Below are 18,222 nucleotides of genomic sequence, written 5' to 3'. Positions count from 1 at the left end.
CACATTTACCCAAGTGACAGGCAGTTTCTTAAACCCATTTTGTAAAATGAATGTGGCAGTGACAGCATCTAATTGTGCACGAACACTCCAACAGTGTGCCATCTTTGTCAAATCTGTGTCCTCCAACTGCTTCCGTTAGAGGTCCAAACAAATGAAGATCATATGGCGATAAGTCTAGACTGTACAGAGGAAGTTCCAGTATGATCCAGAACAGTTCTTCAATATTTTGTTGAGTGCGGGCAGCTCTGTAGGGCCAAGTGTTGTCACAAAGCACGACCACATATCAGACCGGAAATGCATGTATTTTCTGACAATATGCACACTTTGTTTGGTCCAAAAGTTGGCAAAAGTATGCAGCCTCACAGTAGGACATTCGTGGAGAATGATGAGAAGAACTCCTTTAAAATCTGAGTAACTGTTACAAGGACCTTTCCCACAGTTAGACCATTTTTGACTCTGATGGGTGCAGATTAACCCTTTTTGTGCCATTCCATGCATTCCATTGCAGGACACAATACGGTGCAAAAACTTTTCTCTGTCAGTTAGTTAGCGTATCAGTAGTCGTTTGCACACCTCGAGACAATGAAATCTGTGCTGTGCAGTGAGAAGACAGGGCACCCATCTTGCAGACATCTCGCAAAATTCAAGGCTGTCAGTACTGGTGGCCTAGGCACTACTATAGCTCATTTCAACCTCTGTAGCAATTTCAGCAACTGTTATTCAGCAACCATCTTCAATAAGCTAGCTAACAATGTGAATACTCTCCTCAGTCTTGCTGGTCCTCCATCAAAGCCTTCTCAGCTGTTTCTCATCCATGTAAAACCCAGTTTGTGCCATGAGTACACTCGAGTTTTCTTCTAGGCACTGTCCCAGAACTGTGACACAAGTCTTTTAAAAATTTTGGATACTTTTATGCCATCTGTTGTGCGAACCTGAATTAAAATGCACTGTACAACAGCCAACAGTACCTCTTGCTCTGTCATTGTGATTCATTTTTAAAAAAACTTGCTACAATAATGTTCTACCTGTGAAGAACAATCGCTGGAAACACAAGAAACAATGAGCGGAGATCGCGCCACTATCCGTTTATAAAAATATGCGTACAACAAAAATTCCATTTTATATTTGACTCATCCTTGTATAATGCAAATTGTAGCTTTAATTATATGTTTGTTTGCATGGCCATCTTCCACAGCTGCTGTTAAAATCAATTATTATTGGTATCTCTATTAATTAATGAGAATTTTGCACCAGATGCATTTTGCTTTTATTTATAAAGCATCTTCTGTGATCATTTTGCAAATTTGAAAACATATTGCCATTTTTTCTGTTTTCCGTCATTCCTTAACTGCTTGAAGATCCTTGGAGGTATGTTCCAGCCATGCAACTAATTGAAGGCAGTTTGTTTATTGCCATACATGTTATGATTCTTTTATTTGTGAAGCACCCTCAGTGTTGATTTGCAGCACTGTTAGCCCAAGTGTTTGATTCTGCAGGTGAGTTTATTAGTCTCCACAGTCTCCATACTTCAATTGACCAATTTCTGGTGTTCTTTCACCCACTTTTGATTCAGCACATCGCACACATCACTTTCACAACACAGTGACAGTTAGCAACACTACACACCGAAAACACAAACATGTTGAACACAAAATGTAAAGTGCAATTGATATATGCGGTGCATTGAATCAAATGTGGGTGAAAGAACACCAGAAATAGACCAACTGGAGCATGGAGACTAATGAAGACACCTGCGGGATCACACAAATGGGCTAACAGTGCTGGAAATCACCACTTAAGATGCTTCACAAATAAAAGAAGCAAAATGTGTATGGCAATAAACAAACTGCCTACAATTAGTTGCATAGACAGAACATACCTCCAAGAATGAAGGCATATGTTTGGATACTTTTTATTTATTTATTTATTTATTTATTTATTTAACCTGGCAAGATTAGGGCCATCAGGCCCTCTCTTACATCTAACCAGGCATTCTACTTATTTTACATTCATATGTTTTAGTAGGCATGTTAAACTACATCTAGTACAAAAAGTGAAATAAACAATTTGAAAGGTACACCTGGAAAAATACATACATATAGAGTTTATATTCTTAGGTCACAAGTACTGTTATAATTAGACATTATTGAAGAGACAGATTTTAGATAGGAGTGCTGGCAGCAGGGAGTATGAGAGAGACTCATGGTGAAGGGAGGAGAAGAATAGACACATGATGAAACATAATTAAGGAAATATAAAGGAAAAGAAGATTGCGTGGCTAATAGAGATAGATGAAGAGGAAGGCATCTCAGGAGCAAGATAGGAGACGCTAGCTTTGCTATTTGACAGATGAGGGGATTGTCCTTGTACATTAATTTTGTGGAGAACTTTGTGAGGATGATAGTAGGAAATGCTTCAACTTCTTCTTAAAAACAGCAGGAGATCGAATTTTGCGCAAGGTAAGGGGCAGTTTGTTCCAGAGGCGGACAACGGCAACTGAGAAGGAGTTTGCAAAAGTTTTTGTTTTGTGAGTGGGCACAGTTAGGATACCAAATAAGAGTGACCTCGTGTTTCAATTATGATGACATGACAGGTTTTTAATCTCTGAAGCAAGGTACTGGGGTGCTTGGGCGACGAGGAGTCGGTGGAGTAGACATAGTGTGTGGTAGTCACGCAATTTGTCCGGCCGCAGCCACCCTAGCTTGGAGTATGAAGCACTAACATGATCATATCGGCGAATGTTGCAGGTGTAACGCACACAGGCATTCATGGTTAGCTCTAGCCGTCTTTTGTTTTCACTACTCATGCCTTGTTGAATCACATCACAATAGTGGAGGTTCGGTAGAACGAGTGCTTGCACGAGCTGGCGTTTCAAGTCCTGTGGAAATATGTTCCGAAACTTTTTGAGAGCATAGAGACAAGCAGACGTCTTTCGGCACACTGCGACTGTATTCTCCGCCCAGTTGAGATGCTCATCCAAAGTTACACCCAAGTTCTTCACTGTTTTCTGATATGGTATTGGAGTACCGTCGAGCAGAATAGGAGGTAGCCGTTCGCGGAAATCTGAACTTATTAATTTCTGATGGGCTATTAAGATTACTTGCGTCTTTTTTGCATTTAGTTTAAGCCCCAGGTTTTTCGCCCATGTCACTACTGAAGACAGATCATCATTCATCTGAGCGATTGCAGTGTTTACATCTTCAGGTCTGACGCTTAGGTAGAGCTGGAGGTCGTCGGCATAGAAATGATATTTACAGGAGGACAGAACCGACGAAATATTGTTGACATATAAAGAAAACAAAAGTGGTCCTAAGACTGATCCTTGTGGCACTCCCGAGGAAACGTGTTTCCAGGAAGATTTTTCATTTACGCAGACAACACATTGCTGTCTGTCTTTTAAGTAGCTTTCAAACCATCTCATTGCACTATCAGAGAAATTAAGCTGTTGCATTTTTCTGAGCAATATGTCAAAGTTAACAGTGTCAAAAGCTTTGCTGAAGTCCAGTAGCGTCAATATTGTTGCCTTTCGATTGTCAATGGCATATTTCAGGTCATCAGTTACTTTAATTAGAGCAGTGTTTGTGCTGTGATGTTTACGGAAACCGGATTGAAATTTGTCATATAGGCTGAATTCATGCAAGTGTTCAGTGATTTGGTCATGAACAATATATTCAAGTGCTTTGGAAACAGCAGGCAGTATGCTAATTGGTCGGTAATCACTAGGCAGTTGCAGGTTTTCGATCTTAGGGATGGGTCGAATTAGGCTTCTTTTCCATGCAGTGGGATATATTCCGTTCACGAGGGAAAAATTAAATATGTCAGTTAAGAAAGGTACTAAGATATCGGCAACATTCTTAATCATGGTTATACCGATACTGTCGTTGCCTATTGCATCAGAAGAGATTCTCATTATTGCTTTTCTTGCCGTATTTGTTGTTACATGTTTTAGATGGAAGGTATCGTTGTTAGTTATCCTGTTTGGGGATTCTTGTGGACGGTAATTATCAGCTGTGCTGGTATTCAGAGGTGCAGAGAAGAATTCATTTAATTCGTAAGCTGACACATGAAAAGTAGTTTCCGGTTTTGCCTTTCCGACACCCAAGCTACGGAGATTCTTCCATAGAGTCGTGGGCGTCAGATCGCTGCATACAAGGGAGCGAGCGTGCCTGATTTTAGCATTGCGAATGCATTGTTTCACTCTGTTCCATAGCTTTCTATATTCTTCGAAACGCTCGGGTTTCAGATCTGCCTTGAAACGCCTATGGGCAGCATCCCTATTAGTCATCATTTGACGTAATTCAGCTGTCAGCCATGGAGCAGGAGATTTTCTTACACGGATTGTGCGCACAGGTGCATGTTTGTCAAAGAGGGCAGTGAGTTTATCACCAAGTTCATTAATTTTCCGGTCGATTGTGGGTTTTCTGATTATTTGATGCCATGAGATTTCTGAGCAATCGGCTGTTAGAGCGTCAAGGTCAACACGTTTCATGTTCCTACAAGTTATGTAACACGATTTGATCCTTGGGGGCTGCACAGAGTAGGTGGTTTTTAATTAAAAACAGTATTTCTTTATCAAGTTGGCATGCAATTTACTTACGGTGTTCCTGCCTCTTATTCACATATTCTGCAAACCACAGCTTCTTCCCACTTTGTTAGCGGAGGTTGATGTCTAAAGAAAATTTGTTACACATATATGAGGTGGAATCCAAAATTTTCGGGACTGGTGCTGCCATCTGGAAAGTAGGAGTAGTAGATCTTTGCACTGCTCGGTGGCGAGAGCTGCATGTCTGATGAGTTAGTGTGCCGAGTGGCACTCAGCTGGGAGGACACGTTGCGTGTCCATAGTGATTTCCGTAATACTCTGTGTCTGATGTGTGGTGATTTTACGATGGATCTGCGAACAGAACAGTGTGTGTGTGTGTATCAAATTCTGAGCGAATCTCGGAAAAAGTGTTACGGAGACCCTAGCAATGATTCGACAAGTGTTTGGGGGTCAGAGCATAAGCCGTATGCGTGTGTTTGAGTGGCATGTCGGTTCAGGGCCGGCCATACAAACATCGAAGATGATGCTCACACTGGAAGGCCCATTAGCCACACAACACCAGACATTGTCGCCAAACTTCAACAATTGGTTTGTGCGGATCGACATCAAACCATTCAAGACCTTGCAAATGAAGTGCGTATTGGTTATGGGACATCTCAACGAATGTTGACCGATGAATTGGGCAGGCATCATGTTGTTGCAAAATTTGTGCAAAGGACCTTGACTGCTGATCAGAAGGCACAGTGTGTTGAATTGTGCATGGACCTTTGTCAGACCGCAACTGATGATCCAACAGTGATAACCCGCGATGAGAGCTGGATTTACGGTTATGACCCAGAGACAAAGCAACAATCATCCTAGGGGAAGAGCCCGGGCTCTCTAAGACACAAAAAAGCGAGACAGGTGAAGAGCATGATCATCGTTTCCTTTGATACCAAGGGAATTGTGCACAAAGAATTCATCCCACCCAACCAAACAGTGAATTCTGCGTACTACGGTGACATTTTGCGATGGCTCCGCGAAAATGTGCGGTGACACTGGCCCAAACTTTGGCGTCATGACAACATGCCGTCACATGTCCTTGCTCACCAGGACCTTTTGGCAAGAAACAACATGGCGCTTGTACCCCACCCACCGTACTCGCCAGATCTGGCACCTTACAACTTCGCGCTATTCCCAAAACTGAAACTCAAGTTGAAAGGCCGACGGTTTGATACTCTAGAGAGGATTCAAGAAGCATCGCTGGCGATGATAAATACGCTCAAAGAAGAGGACTTCCAGAAAACATTTTACCAGTGGCAGAAGCGCTGGGATCGGTGTTTATGTGCGGATGGGAACTACTTCGAGAGTGATGGTGACCACTAGTCAGAAGGTAAGGTTTTCAACAAATAACAGAACCGTCCCAAAAATTTTGGATAGCACCTCATACATTTGGCAAAAAGGCAAAAACAAAGTTTCTTTCGATGTCAACCTCCACTAAAACAGAGGGAAGAAGAAGTGGTTCGCAGAATATATGAACAGGAGGCAGAAACACTGTAAGTAAACTACATGCCAACTTCATAAAGAAATATTGTTTTTAATGCAAAACAAACGAAGATGTAAAAACCTATGTATCCATACATTCAGAAAAGCACAGAACATGTTTTTTAGATAAAAGTGAAATGTGTCTAGAGTAAAATTCCCTTTAATTAATTACAGTAACTTAAGATGGAGAAATCAGTAATAATTGATAGTAGCTTTAGTTGTTCAGATATATATCAAAGTACCAGATCCTGAGTTTTGCAGTAGTTAATATAGTTTCCATAAAAATTGATGTTTTTCACAATTTTTAAAGGCATGGGTTATTAAAAATAGAAATTTAAACTTCTGATAGCAATTATATCATAAAATCAGCACACTGGAGTTATTAGTGCACTTCTTCTATTATTTTTTGAGTTTTTCATGGAAGTGTAAATTTTGGTCCAAAAAAACCAGGAAGTATTATACATTACCTGCACCTAAGAAAGAAGATAGGAAGTAGATATCCAAGCACTGTAGTCTTATTATGAATTAATGAAGTTGTACCAGTTTTCAGGATACTCAGACACATGAAATTATTTACTATTATTTCTGTAATACAGTTTGGGACAGATGTGAGGAACTCACAAGTTCGGAAGAGAAGGTCAATGAATAGCTCCATTAAAAAAATTGTAGAGATCGTTATTTACATAGAGAATCAACATTTTGAAAATATGATCTATAAAAAGTTATCTAATATAGAAAAAATTGTAATCAAACAGAATTCCAACTGGAAAAGATATCCAAGATTTGGTGTTGCACACAGGTGCTTTCTGGGCACACATTTAGGTGTTCCAGCAATAAGGAATCAAATTTTCCTATCGTCATCCACACTGACTGACAAAAACAGCACAGTTACGGGTGGGATCAAACTACTGGAGTTGCTTGGTGTGATCACTTTATAATGCTGCAGGTACATAACCATATTTTTTGTTACAGCCAGTGAGCACAAGCCTTGGATGGCTCTACACAGGGACAGTTTACGTATTCGTAAGACTATGTTAGTATTCCATTTTCATTTCATATAATTGAACTTTTGTGTAAGTTTTATGAAACTCTGAAGAGGTTAAATGTTGTTACTCACTCATTCTTTCAGGTATTCACAAGTTTTTGTGTACCAACTGCATTCAAAATCCCAGTGGCAAACGTAGCATTAGACTTTCCATTTTACAGGCGAGCAAAGCTACCACTCACTGAATCAGCCAATATGCAATTATTATTAAAGGACCTAAAGTAGAATTTTTAATATGAACCTTTCCAGGTGCTGAGGAAAGATTAACAGTTGTGTGAAGCTTTACTGTTACTGTACGTTCATCAAATACAAAGACTTCTTCTTGGAACTGGTTAAATGGCTTTCACTAAAAAATTACATTATTGTCACATGTTGTCATTAGATAAAAGTTTTTCAGCTGGTCAGAGCTGAGATCTCAGCAAGTGGAGTGAAGACTACAGGTAAATCTTTATGACTATTTTCAAGTTACCTATCTGAGTACGATAAAGAGTAGTGTTTACTGTTTGGACAGGCGCTGAAGTGGCATATAGTTATCTACATTTGAGAGTTACAGGACACAAATACCATCTTGATGCATCACATTTTCACTGAAAGTGTACAGTAATTGTAAAACTGGCTTTTTCCACATCACAGATCATAGCAAGAGTCTTAAAATATCTAATCCAAGCTTACCCTTCATTGTTAACTGCATGTGAGTGCTCACCTACTGTTTAGGAGAATCCTAAAATTCCCCATCAAACAGCTCATTTCAAGAAATCTGCAAGTGTGATCACCACAAAAATAACTGAGCCTTTTGTTTTAGTCCCCCACTTAGCTCTAAGTCAGAGGTCTATAAATGATGCTGGGGATTGTGAATTGTGCTTTTATACTGTGAGGATGCTAAGTGTCTGCACCATTTCAGCCAGCTGCGGCTTTCATGATCTGGCTGCCATTTGCCCACAACTTGCAGCCATTTGCTGGCTCCATATCTTGGACAAGACACTCTGGCACGCACTATACATCCTCCCCAACCAAATTGCTATTTCACCACAGGATCCCACTACGTGTCTTAACATTAGAAGTCACAATAATTAGCAATCCTTCCACCTATGTAAGACCACGCATTGCAAGAAGAGAAGGCACTAATTTAGCATGTGAATGGATTAAATGGACTGAAAGTTGTCTGATGGTAGTCTAAGGAGTGGACACACAATAACTATGGCTAAAACTAACTACACTCTTTTGCACTAGCAATACCTGTCATGAAACTCACTATTAAAATACGCAAACAAGTACTAATAAATGTACAACAGAAAAAAAGAAACATTAATGTCAGTTTCTGCACAGCAACTTCTGCTCACTGCTAAAGAGCACAGTACATCACAGATGCTAAACTGTCCTGATACCTGGTGAATGCTATTTTATAGACTTCCACTTCATCTTACTGCTACATATTTTCTTAATTACTTTAAATGATTATGCGGCTTTCTGGAAAAACATTATGCAGACAACAATGGTGGGTGAAGTATAACTCTTCATTCTCCATAACATTTTTTACAATACCCAAATGTGACATTTAAAAAGCACAATGTGTACAATTGAACAAGAGTTTTGTTGAATAGCCACAAGCTTTTCAACAGCTGAATTCAAAGATCCCAATAATTAATCACAGGATTTCTTTTATTTTGTTGATTGTCAAATGAAGATTCTTTCAGAATATAAAGAGGTATAAAATAGAAAAATAATCACCTTCTCTGTATGCTACTTATTTGCAATGAACTGTTAACATTAGTTAAAAGATATTGGTTAATCTCTGTTAGAAATCAGACATAACACATTCCAGTGACAACAATTAAAAATCAAAATACACAGAAAATTATTTTCTTCTCCACACAATACTTTTGTACACTGCACACTTATTCATAAAAACGCATGTATCATTTGCACATTTCATGACTTCATAGAAAAAGTTATAGTATCTGCTTCCAGTTTCCATACATCTGTTTGCTACAATACAGATATATGTCTCTTACTAACTGATATTATCCAAATAACACATTTACCAAAGATCATATATTACACACAGGGATGAGTCTTTTTAATTTTCCTGACAAGAAATACAGCACCATTTCCTTCTTTAACACGAATCTGCACTAGTAGTCACCAACTTTTTCAAGTATGTTGTGTCTGCAGCAAACTCCGAACAAATCTACAAGTAAAGTTTGCAACACATATCATCTCCCTCTTCTTTTCAAAATTCAGTATATATCTGCAACTTGTCAAGATTTTCTCATTACAAATATATGAAATTCATCTCACATCAATCTTACTTTGACTCAGGCACACTTATATATTCATTATCTAGAAAGAATTTCTAAGTTCTTCATCATTTAGTAAAAAATTCGGGTTCTTACCACTAAATGAAGTTGCAAAGTTTTCTCAGCACACAGTAATACATATCAAAAGCAGAGACGTGAACTCAGTCCCTCTCCGTTTACACCAAAAAATCAGATTCTGTATTCACGGAGCGAAACTGAGTATCTGGTCTCTGTAGCTGAAATTTGTGCACAAATCAATTTTGGAACTGGAGCCCGCAATGCACATGACCTGAAGACAAGAGAAAAGGTCAAACATTTACCTAAGTATTTTTTATTTATTAATAGATTACTTAAATATGATTCAAATAAGGAACTCAAGTGATATGCTAAAAAAAGATCATACAGTACATCATCTGCCATTTTAGTTTTTTTATTAATTGCACAGAATCACTGTAACAGCCAAATTATCTTGGAAAAATGAATAATTACACATATTATATGTATATTCATATGTCTGTATAAGGTGTTAGTTTCAAATTATCAACAGAGAATGATGAATGTTATCACCATATCTTGCAGATTTTTTTGGTCCTTTGGGAGTATTGTAGCTATCTCCTGAATTCATATACCTAACAAATAAATTTCAGGATTTATAAAAAACAAGGATGAGAAATTTTTATGTAAAGCAAATAGGAAAATACAGCTACTGTGCTGTGGCATATTACTTCTTGTTCAATAATCACATAACTGTATTCTTCACAACAGATTCAAAACAGCTTTATGTTTCTTGAGGAAGATACCCATGTTTAAAAACATCTGGCTAGTTCCTCCTATAATGTTTGCAAAAATAAGATAAAACAAATTCTCAGTTAATGTCGCTACTAGAAGCCAATTACAAAAAGTAAAGAGCATGATTGGTGCATATAGTAAATATTTTCAAAGTGGTAGAATAAGTGATTCCTACTATTTTTTTATCTTTATACAGCTACAATGCTGACGATTTCACCAATAACAACTGAAAATACACTGACAGAAAAAAAATCACAACACCAAGAAGGAGTTGTACAACATAAATGGAAGTTGGTAGGCATGTTTCCACATCTGGAAGATGACATCTATTCAGATTTGAGCCAGTCACATAAGAATGGCACTAGTAGTGCTACAATGAAGCTGCAAATCAGATTTGCTTTTAATACATGCTGTAATGGTCGTGAGTGTTAGTTACCTATGGGATTGGATGTGATGAGTTGATGTTAGTCAAGAATGCCTTTAAGGCAATGAAGACGACATGAGACAACGTGTAACAGGGTTACGAGAAGCTGGACATTCCTTCTGTGATTCTGCAGAAAGATCTGGCAGAAACATAGCCTCTGTACATGATTGCTGGCAGCGGTGACCACGAGAATGTACATCCCCACAAGAAAACCAGCTCCTGACGGACACTTGGCACTACCGAGAGGATCACCAAGTGTTTGGCATGGGGCTCTAGTTCATCGTAGTGCACCTGCAGCAGCAATTTGACCAGTGGTTGCCATCATAATGACACAACGAACTATTACAAACAGGTTACTTCAAGGACAACTTTGAGCTAGATGCTCTTTAGGGTGCATTCCACTGATCCCAAATGACCACTATTTGCGATTTCAGTTGTGTCAAGCGAGAGCTAATTAAAGGACAGGGTGGATGTTTGTTGCATTTTCTGATGACAGTTGTTTCTGCCTTGGTGCCTGCAACCAACCTGTCTGTGTGCTAGACACACTAGACCTCCACTTAGAGTTATGGTGTAGGGTACAATTTTGTATGACAGCAGCAGCACTCTTGTGGTCATCCCACACACCCTGACTGCAAATCTATAAGTCAACCTAGTGATTCAATCTGTTGTGCTGTCATTCACGAACAGCATTCCAGGAGATGTTTTTACAACTGGATAACGCTCATCCACATACCACTGTTGTAATCCAACATGCTCTGCAGAGTGTCAACATGTTGCCTTGACCTGCTTGATCACCAGATCCGTCTCCAATCAAGCACATATGGGACATCACTGGATGATAACTCCAGTGTCATCCACAACCTGCATTAACGGTCCCTTAATTGACCAATCAAGTGCAACAGGCATGGAACTCCAGCCCACAAACTGACGTCCAGCATTTGCACATCACAATGAATACGTGTTTGCATATTTGCCTTCACCATTCTGGTGGTTAAACTGGTTATTAATACACCAGCATTTGCAAAGGCTTATCTCGTGCTTACGATAATATGTGATTTTGCAATGTTAATCATTTAAATATGTCACCTAGACAAATGTATTCCTGAAATTTCATTACTCTACATTAATTATTTTTTGGTGTTGCGATTTTTTTCTGTCAGTGTATAAGTCCTTGTTTAAAATAATTGCTAATCTAAGAGTCACATACAACCAATGACTCTTGTTAATTACAGTCACAGTCATCATAAGGCATAGTCTTGCTCAGAAAATATTGAAAAACATGGAAGAATGTGGACTTTCATTTTAATCCTTACCTTCAATGGTTCTTCTTGATACACAGCTGAATATACAGTTGTTGAAGATGAAGGTATCTGTGCCAAGATATCACCACTTAAATTCATCTGGTAAAAATAAGGACTTGCACCACCTGCCATCACTCCGTCGTCATAAAACATTGCCACATGGATCCCATAATCTTCTAATTTGAATGTCGTCGTTACTTCCATAGATCTCAAATGCCAAACTCCTAAGCGTGGGCCACCTCCACACAACTAGAAAAATAGTTTGGACAATACTAAACAAAATTTATGTAATCTGATTCCAGTTTTTTTTTTAATATGAAGAAACACTCAAACCAAGATACACACAATACAGGGTGTCCCAAAAAGAATGACCCGATTTTAAGTTGTTATAATATTGAGACAAATGTCGCTAGGTAACTGAAACAGCACTAGATGTAATCAGCATGGTCTAGAGTTTCAGGAAAAATCCGCTAGATGTTGCTACGAGCACTGCCTGTATCCAATCTCGCTCAATATGGCGTCCGCGCAACAGAAGGCGCATTGTGTTATTGAATTTAGTCTTACTCAATCAGTTATCGCATTTCAGCGGCGTTTCATATTCGATTTCATGCTAAATGTTCCTCCCTTACATTGTGACATTGATGAAGTAAAAACCAGAATATCAGCTGCTACAGCTTCAGTGACAGAAGACACCTTACACTCAGTTTGGGATGAATTCGGCTATCGGCTATATGTTGTCCGTGCAGCCAATGGTGGACATATTGAACATTTATGATGGATTTTTATAAACTTCTGTCTTTTCTGAGTAATTTAGTATGCAATTTGTAGGTGTTAAGCCCTTCTTCCGAATAAATAATTCTATTAAAATTGGGTCATTCTTTTTGGGACATCCTGTATTATTTAATAGTTCACTATAAGTACATGTGCTGGAAGAAGCCCAAATAATATTTGGCTACAGGTCATAAAGAGCTATGAACATTTTACAAGTTTCAGAATAGTTACAAACATACAACTTTGATCAAGATGATATCATATAGTGGAACATCAAACAACACACCACAGTATAGCCTACTTTTGGCAAGACTCTGTAAGTTACAATAATAGTTTACTTGTATCTCTTGATTTAATTACTTGCATATCATGAAGGAAAGCAACTACTTCCCCTGTTTTGATGAAAGGCATGTGTTCTGAACACTAAGTGCAATAGATCTGCAGCAGACATCAAGTTGTAAAATTAATGCAATCAACTAATTATCTACTGGAAAATCCACAATGAAATAATGACAATACTATAGTTGCTACTCACCAATAATAGATGACACATACACACACTCTCAAGCAAATGCAACTCACACACATGCACACATGACCACAGTCTCTGGCATTGCATTTGCATGAGTATGTGTGTATATGTTGTCTATTCTGACAAAGGCTTGTTTGGTTGAATGATTTGTTTAACAGACTTTTTGTTGTGCCTTTCTGCAACTCAGCATCTCCACTATATAGTGAGTAGCAAAAATCCTTTTCATAATAATGTCATTAAATTATCTATTGCTATTTTTTCAATTATTTGCATGAAAGTGTTGGTTGATAATTATGTAACTTTGTACAGTTCTGCCCTTATTTGTCCTCAGGGGCAAATTGCAAAAGGAGCAACTACGATTCATGTTACAGCAGTAGCAAGGAAATGGAAATCATTCATAACAAATTTCTGGAATTTGATTGCAACGTTACAGTCACAATCAAATGTATCTTTCAGCAACACCTGAGTGGAATCACAACCTTGGACACTCCTCCATCCTACTCAGATTTGCCAATAAATTCAACTTCTAAGCACTTATTAATTCTGTCTCTTATTAATCCTGAAAATACACAGAGAGATTTCCTCATGTGAATGTGTAAACAGTTATGTAAAGACTAGGAAATTAATAATGATAAAGAGTTCTCTTCATGCCATGCCTCACTTATCTGATGTAACTAGGTACCACATAGTCTGTATGAAGGAACATGGTTGTCTGATAGCTCATAAACCAGGCAAATGGCATCACAGAGACAAATGCAAAAATGTGGTTAAGAAGTTATCAAAAGAAACTCCAAAGAGGTCATCATAGTTGGCACAAATATCAGAAGATCTAAAATAACTACTAAGGACTAAGACCTAGATATTTTTAAGGCCAGAATCAAGAATCCACTCATGTCTGCCACAGATGAGGTCAGAAACAACAATCTATCAGTTTATGTGGTTACTGAGCACTACCATGTTCATGTAGCTGGTTTCCACTGCAGCAAACCTGCATAAAAACAAGTCATTAAATCTTGTCACTGGAAATCATGCACAGTGCTACTGATGATTCGAAACTGAGAGTTGTGACAAGAAAGAGTTGTGTTAAGAACTTTCAGCATATTTCTAGTTTCCACATCTCCTCCACGCCTTGAAGACTCAACAGTCAGTCAGATAATATGGGATGGTGGATTTTGCACTTAAAATAAAAGAAGCAAACCTTTTTTAACTCTCTATTCATTTAATTATTTCCAAAAAGAAAACATTGCTTACTAGATGCTCATCTTTACTTTATAACAACAAATCTCATCTTCAAATAATGAAGGCAACAACTGGAAAGTCCCTCTATCCAATAAATATAGTGCAAGCTTATTAAATAACAAAACAGGCATACACAAAAAAATCCAACTGTCAACCACTTTTATGAATTATTAATTGTAAAATCTTGCCATTTTTGAGGGCTTACGAGTAGAATGTCCAACCATTTCAAATTGCATTTAAAAATTTTTTAAATGTTTGTGTACAACACATAAGAGCCTTCATATAACAAACATATTTCAACCTTTATGAGTCATTTTCTTACAAAAATCTACAAATATGAAAGAATATTAAGATAAACTCTAAGTATCCTTTTTCCCAAATATTACAGGAAAGGGCAATTTGGAAAATGAGAAATTCTGATAGCTCATTGTTACTTTGCCTCTTCCTACAAAAGAAACTCAGATGTGAAAAGTTTTTTGTTATTTGAATAATGCAATTGGAAATACCTGCTGCTGTAGCTACAGATATTTTTCTTAAAGCAGGTACGGATATGTTTCATGAGAACATGTCACAGCCACAGCAGTGCACTAGAATAAGAATAAATAAACCAATCTGATAATGTAATAAAAATATTCTGATGAACTTACTTTTAACCTTTTTCCTGTTTTCAAATTGCCCTTCAGTAACCATATGTTGTTGCTCTCACTCTGAGCACCATGGGACTTAACTTCCGAGGTCGTCAGTCCCCTAGAACTCAGAACTACTTAAACCTAACTAACCTAAGGACATCACACACATCCATGCCCGAGGCAGGATTCGAACCTGCGACCGTAGCGGTCACGCAGTTCCAGACTGTAGCGCTTAGAACCGCTCGGCCACTCCGCCCGGCATATGTTGTTGCTACTGTTGTTTCTGAATGAAGAGAAAAATGAAAATAATAATGCTTATATACTACATATTTAGCAAATCTTACAAGAGTCAGTAGCTTTTCAAGCTTTTTGTAACAGTTCTTTGCTCTAATCATAGAGAAGGTAGATGAATGACAGCTATAGCGGAGTCTCAAATCACTTGTCTTATAGGAACAAAGAATGTGTGTTGTGGAGAGTTCACATGAGAGCAATTCAAAACAGAAAATCAATAGGTTGGATAACTTTTTAAGGGGGCATCTTGAATGTAGATCAGGTTGTTGGAAAGCATTTATTTCAGTCTACAAGACGGGAAACAAGAATTTGGAGTCATAGACCACGAGTATTTAATTGATCCTGACCAAACAATCCTCCCTCCAGACAAAGTCTCCATCACTGTTGTAGTGGACTGCAGAATAACTTCACTACTGCTCTAAAAGATCCAACTACATGCCCTCTGCTGCAGTGGCCCCTTCCTGTTAGTCCTGCGTGACTTCCAGTCCCTCTTCTTAATAATGGACATATTGTGAACAGAAGTATGTGACCTCATAAATATTCATTTAATAATAATAATAATAATAATTTATTATGTCAATATCATCTATTGACTACAAATATTCACATTACCAATTTAAGTATGTTATTCCACCAACAGATGTGATAATCAACCCACAAATAGTTTCACCATGATGTACAAACAATAGTTATATACGTACAGAACATTGTGAATATAGTATAAAACATTATCAATAATACATGCCCCATGGTTGTCAAGCCAGCAGTATTTTATAGTTCACAATGCCTAAGCTGAATAAAAAAGGAGAAATGGTAGAACTAGAGAAGAATAAAAAGAGAAAATTTAACAAAGATCCGCAGACTGCAATAAAGAAACAATGGTACATGCAAGATGAGGAAAACTGAAGATCTGTATAAACTACATAACCAAACTATATGTGACCACAAAATGGGCTGAGGAAATAAGAAGGCACATGGAAGAAGTTGAGATTAGTCAGAATGGCTGTATGTATGAGGCTAATTAATGTTAGATTTAGTTTTATAAAATATGTTCCTTTTACTCTTTTAAGCTTTAAGACACACAAATACTTTTTTAACAAGCAAATCTTGTCTGATTATGGCTTGAGTAAGCCAACACCTATTAGTGGTATTAAAAAAAAGACAATCAGGACTCTCTCCCAATAAAATACACTATTACAATGAATTGCTGTATGTACAGCTTGCAGTATTTCATAGAGTTTAACCACTTCAAACTATGGAAAACCCAGTATGGAATATGACAATATTATGAAAAGAATAGTTGCTCAATCGCAGATAGGCACAACAAAAAGACTGTCGGAAAGTAAGCTTTTGGCCAACAAGACCTTCATCGGAAAACAAAAACACACACACACACACACACACACACACACACACACACACACACACACACACACACACACACGCGCGCACACACACACAAACACAAATGACACGCACATGATCACAGTCTGCTAAGGCCTCAGCAGCCAGAAACTGTGGTCATGTGCGTATGAGTTGTGTGTGCATGAATGTGTGTGTGTCATTTATTTCCACTGAAGAGTTTGATCACTTCCTCTTTTAAACACAGCAAATTAATGCCACTATACAAGGAGTGTTCAGTAAGTAATGCCACACTTTTTTTTCAAAGCAGGTTGGTTTTATTCGAGATTCAAAGACACCATATCATTCCCCACTCTTTAGGCTACAAAATCCTAGTTTTTCAACATAATCTCCATTCAATGCAAAGGCCTTATGCCACCCAACTTGGTGGGGGGGGGGGGGGGCTGTACATTCACATGGTACCGCTCTATTGGTTGACATCAGTGTCAACATCTTGCTGCATCAATAACCTCCCCATCATCCACATACTGTTTGTTGCAGAGTGCATCCTTCATTGGGCCCCACGGATGTAAGTCGGAAGGTGCGAGGTCTCGACTGTAGGGTGGATAAGGAAGAACAGTCCAACAACGTTTTGTGAGCTCTTCTCAGATGCGCAGACTTGTATGAGGCCTTGCACTGTCATAGAGAAGGAGAAGATTGTTTGAATTTTTGTGGCGATGAACACGCTGAAGCAATTTCTTCAGTTCCCTGAGGGTAGCACAATACACTTCAGAGTTTATTGTTGCACCATGAGGGAGGATATCAAACACAATAGCCCCTTCAGAGTTTCAGAAGACTGTCACTATGATTACCAGCTAAGGGAGCAGTTTCGAATCTTTTCTTCAGAGGAGACGTGGTGTGGCGTCACTCCATGCATTGCTGTTTTGTTTCCAGTTCGAAATGATGAATCCATGTTTCATTATCAGTCTCATAACACACAAGCAATTCAGCACAGATGGACAGATGGTCCTACATTGCTCTTTATGGTGCTTTGTTAGGCAGCGAGGAACCCAATGGACATGCAACTCCAACTGGTAGATGAGTGTGTCAGCACTACCAGCAGAGATGTCCAGCTGAGCAGCAAGGTGTCTGATTGTGACCTACCAATCACCTTGAATGAGAGTGTCCACACATTCCAACAATGGAGGAGTCATTGCCGTGTATGGCAAGCCAGCCTGTGGGAGACTGGGCAGATACGCGCGACTTGTGCGATAACAGACACCTCACCAAACAACTCATCTTGCTCTGTTCACTGCCAGATCTCTGCAGACATTCTGCAAGCACCTATGAATATCTTTGATGCTCTGGTTTTCTGCCAAAAGAAACTAAATGCCAGCTCTCTGCTTGGAACACACCTCTATTAGGTTATGTACAGCACCGCCACCTATTGAAACTTCATGAAAATATAGGGCCTGAAGCCAGAATATTTCACTATG

General features: G+C 38.5%; 1 protein-coding gene across 4 annotated transcripts in view; it reads right to left on the bottom strand.

Moving 5' to 3' along the window:
• Positions 1-8,605: 8,605 nt before the first annotated feature.
• The window catches only part of LOC124787701 (THO complex subunit 6), a 50,540-nt gene continuing 40,923 nt past the window's right edge, over positions 8,606-18,222 (bottom strand). The window contains exons 5-7 of one of the 4 annotated variants that reach the window (XR_007015994.1): positions 11,936-12,172; positions 9,506-9,698; positions 8,606-9,366 (exon numbers count right to left, since the gene is read on the bottom strand). Coding sequence is in view for 1 of the 4 variants with exons in the window: in XM_047254538.1 (XP_047110494.1) it covers positions 9,612-9,698; positions 11,936-12,172 (324 nt within the window). In the remaining 3 variants the exon portion in view is untranslated. Of the gene's footprint in view, positions 9,699-11,935; positions 12,173-18,222 lie in introns of all 4 variants that reach the window. The other 3 variants (XR_007015995.1, XR_007015996.1, XM_047254538.1) reach the window with 3 other exon arrangements.

This window comes from Schistocerca piceifrons, chromosome 1 (assembly GCF_021461385.2).
Source record: "Schistocerca piceifrons isolate TAMUIC-IGC-003096 chromosome 1, iqSchPice1.1, whole genome shotgun sequence".
NCBI classification, from domain to species: Eukaryota; Metazoa; Arthropoda; class Insecta; order Orthoptera; family Acrididae; genus Schistocerca; species Schistocerca piceifrons.
Note: the sequence above shows the minus strand (reverse complement) of the source record. Positions and strands in the feature narration are given on the sequence as shown.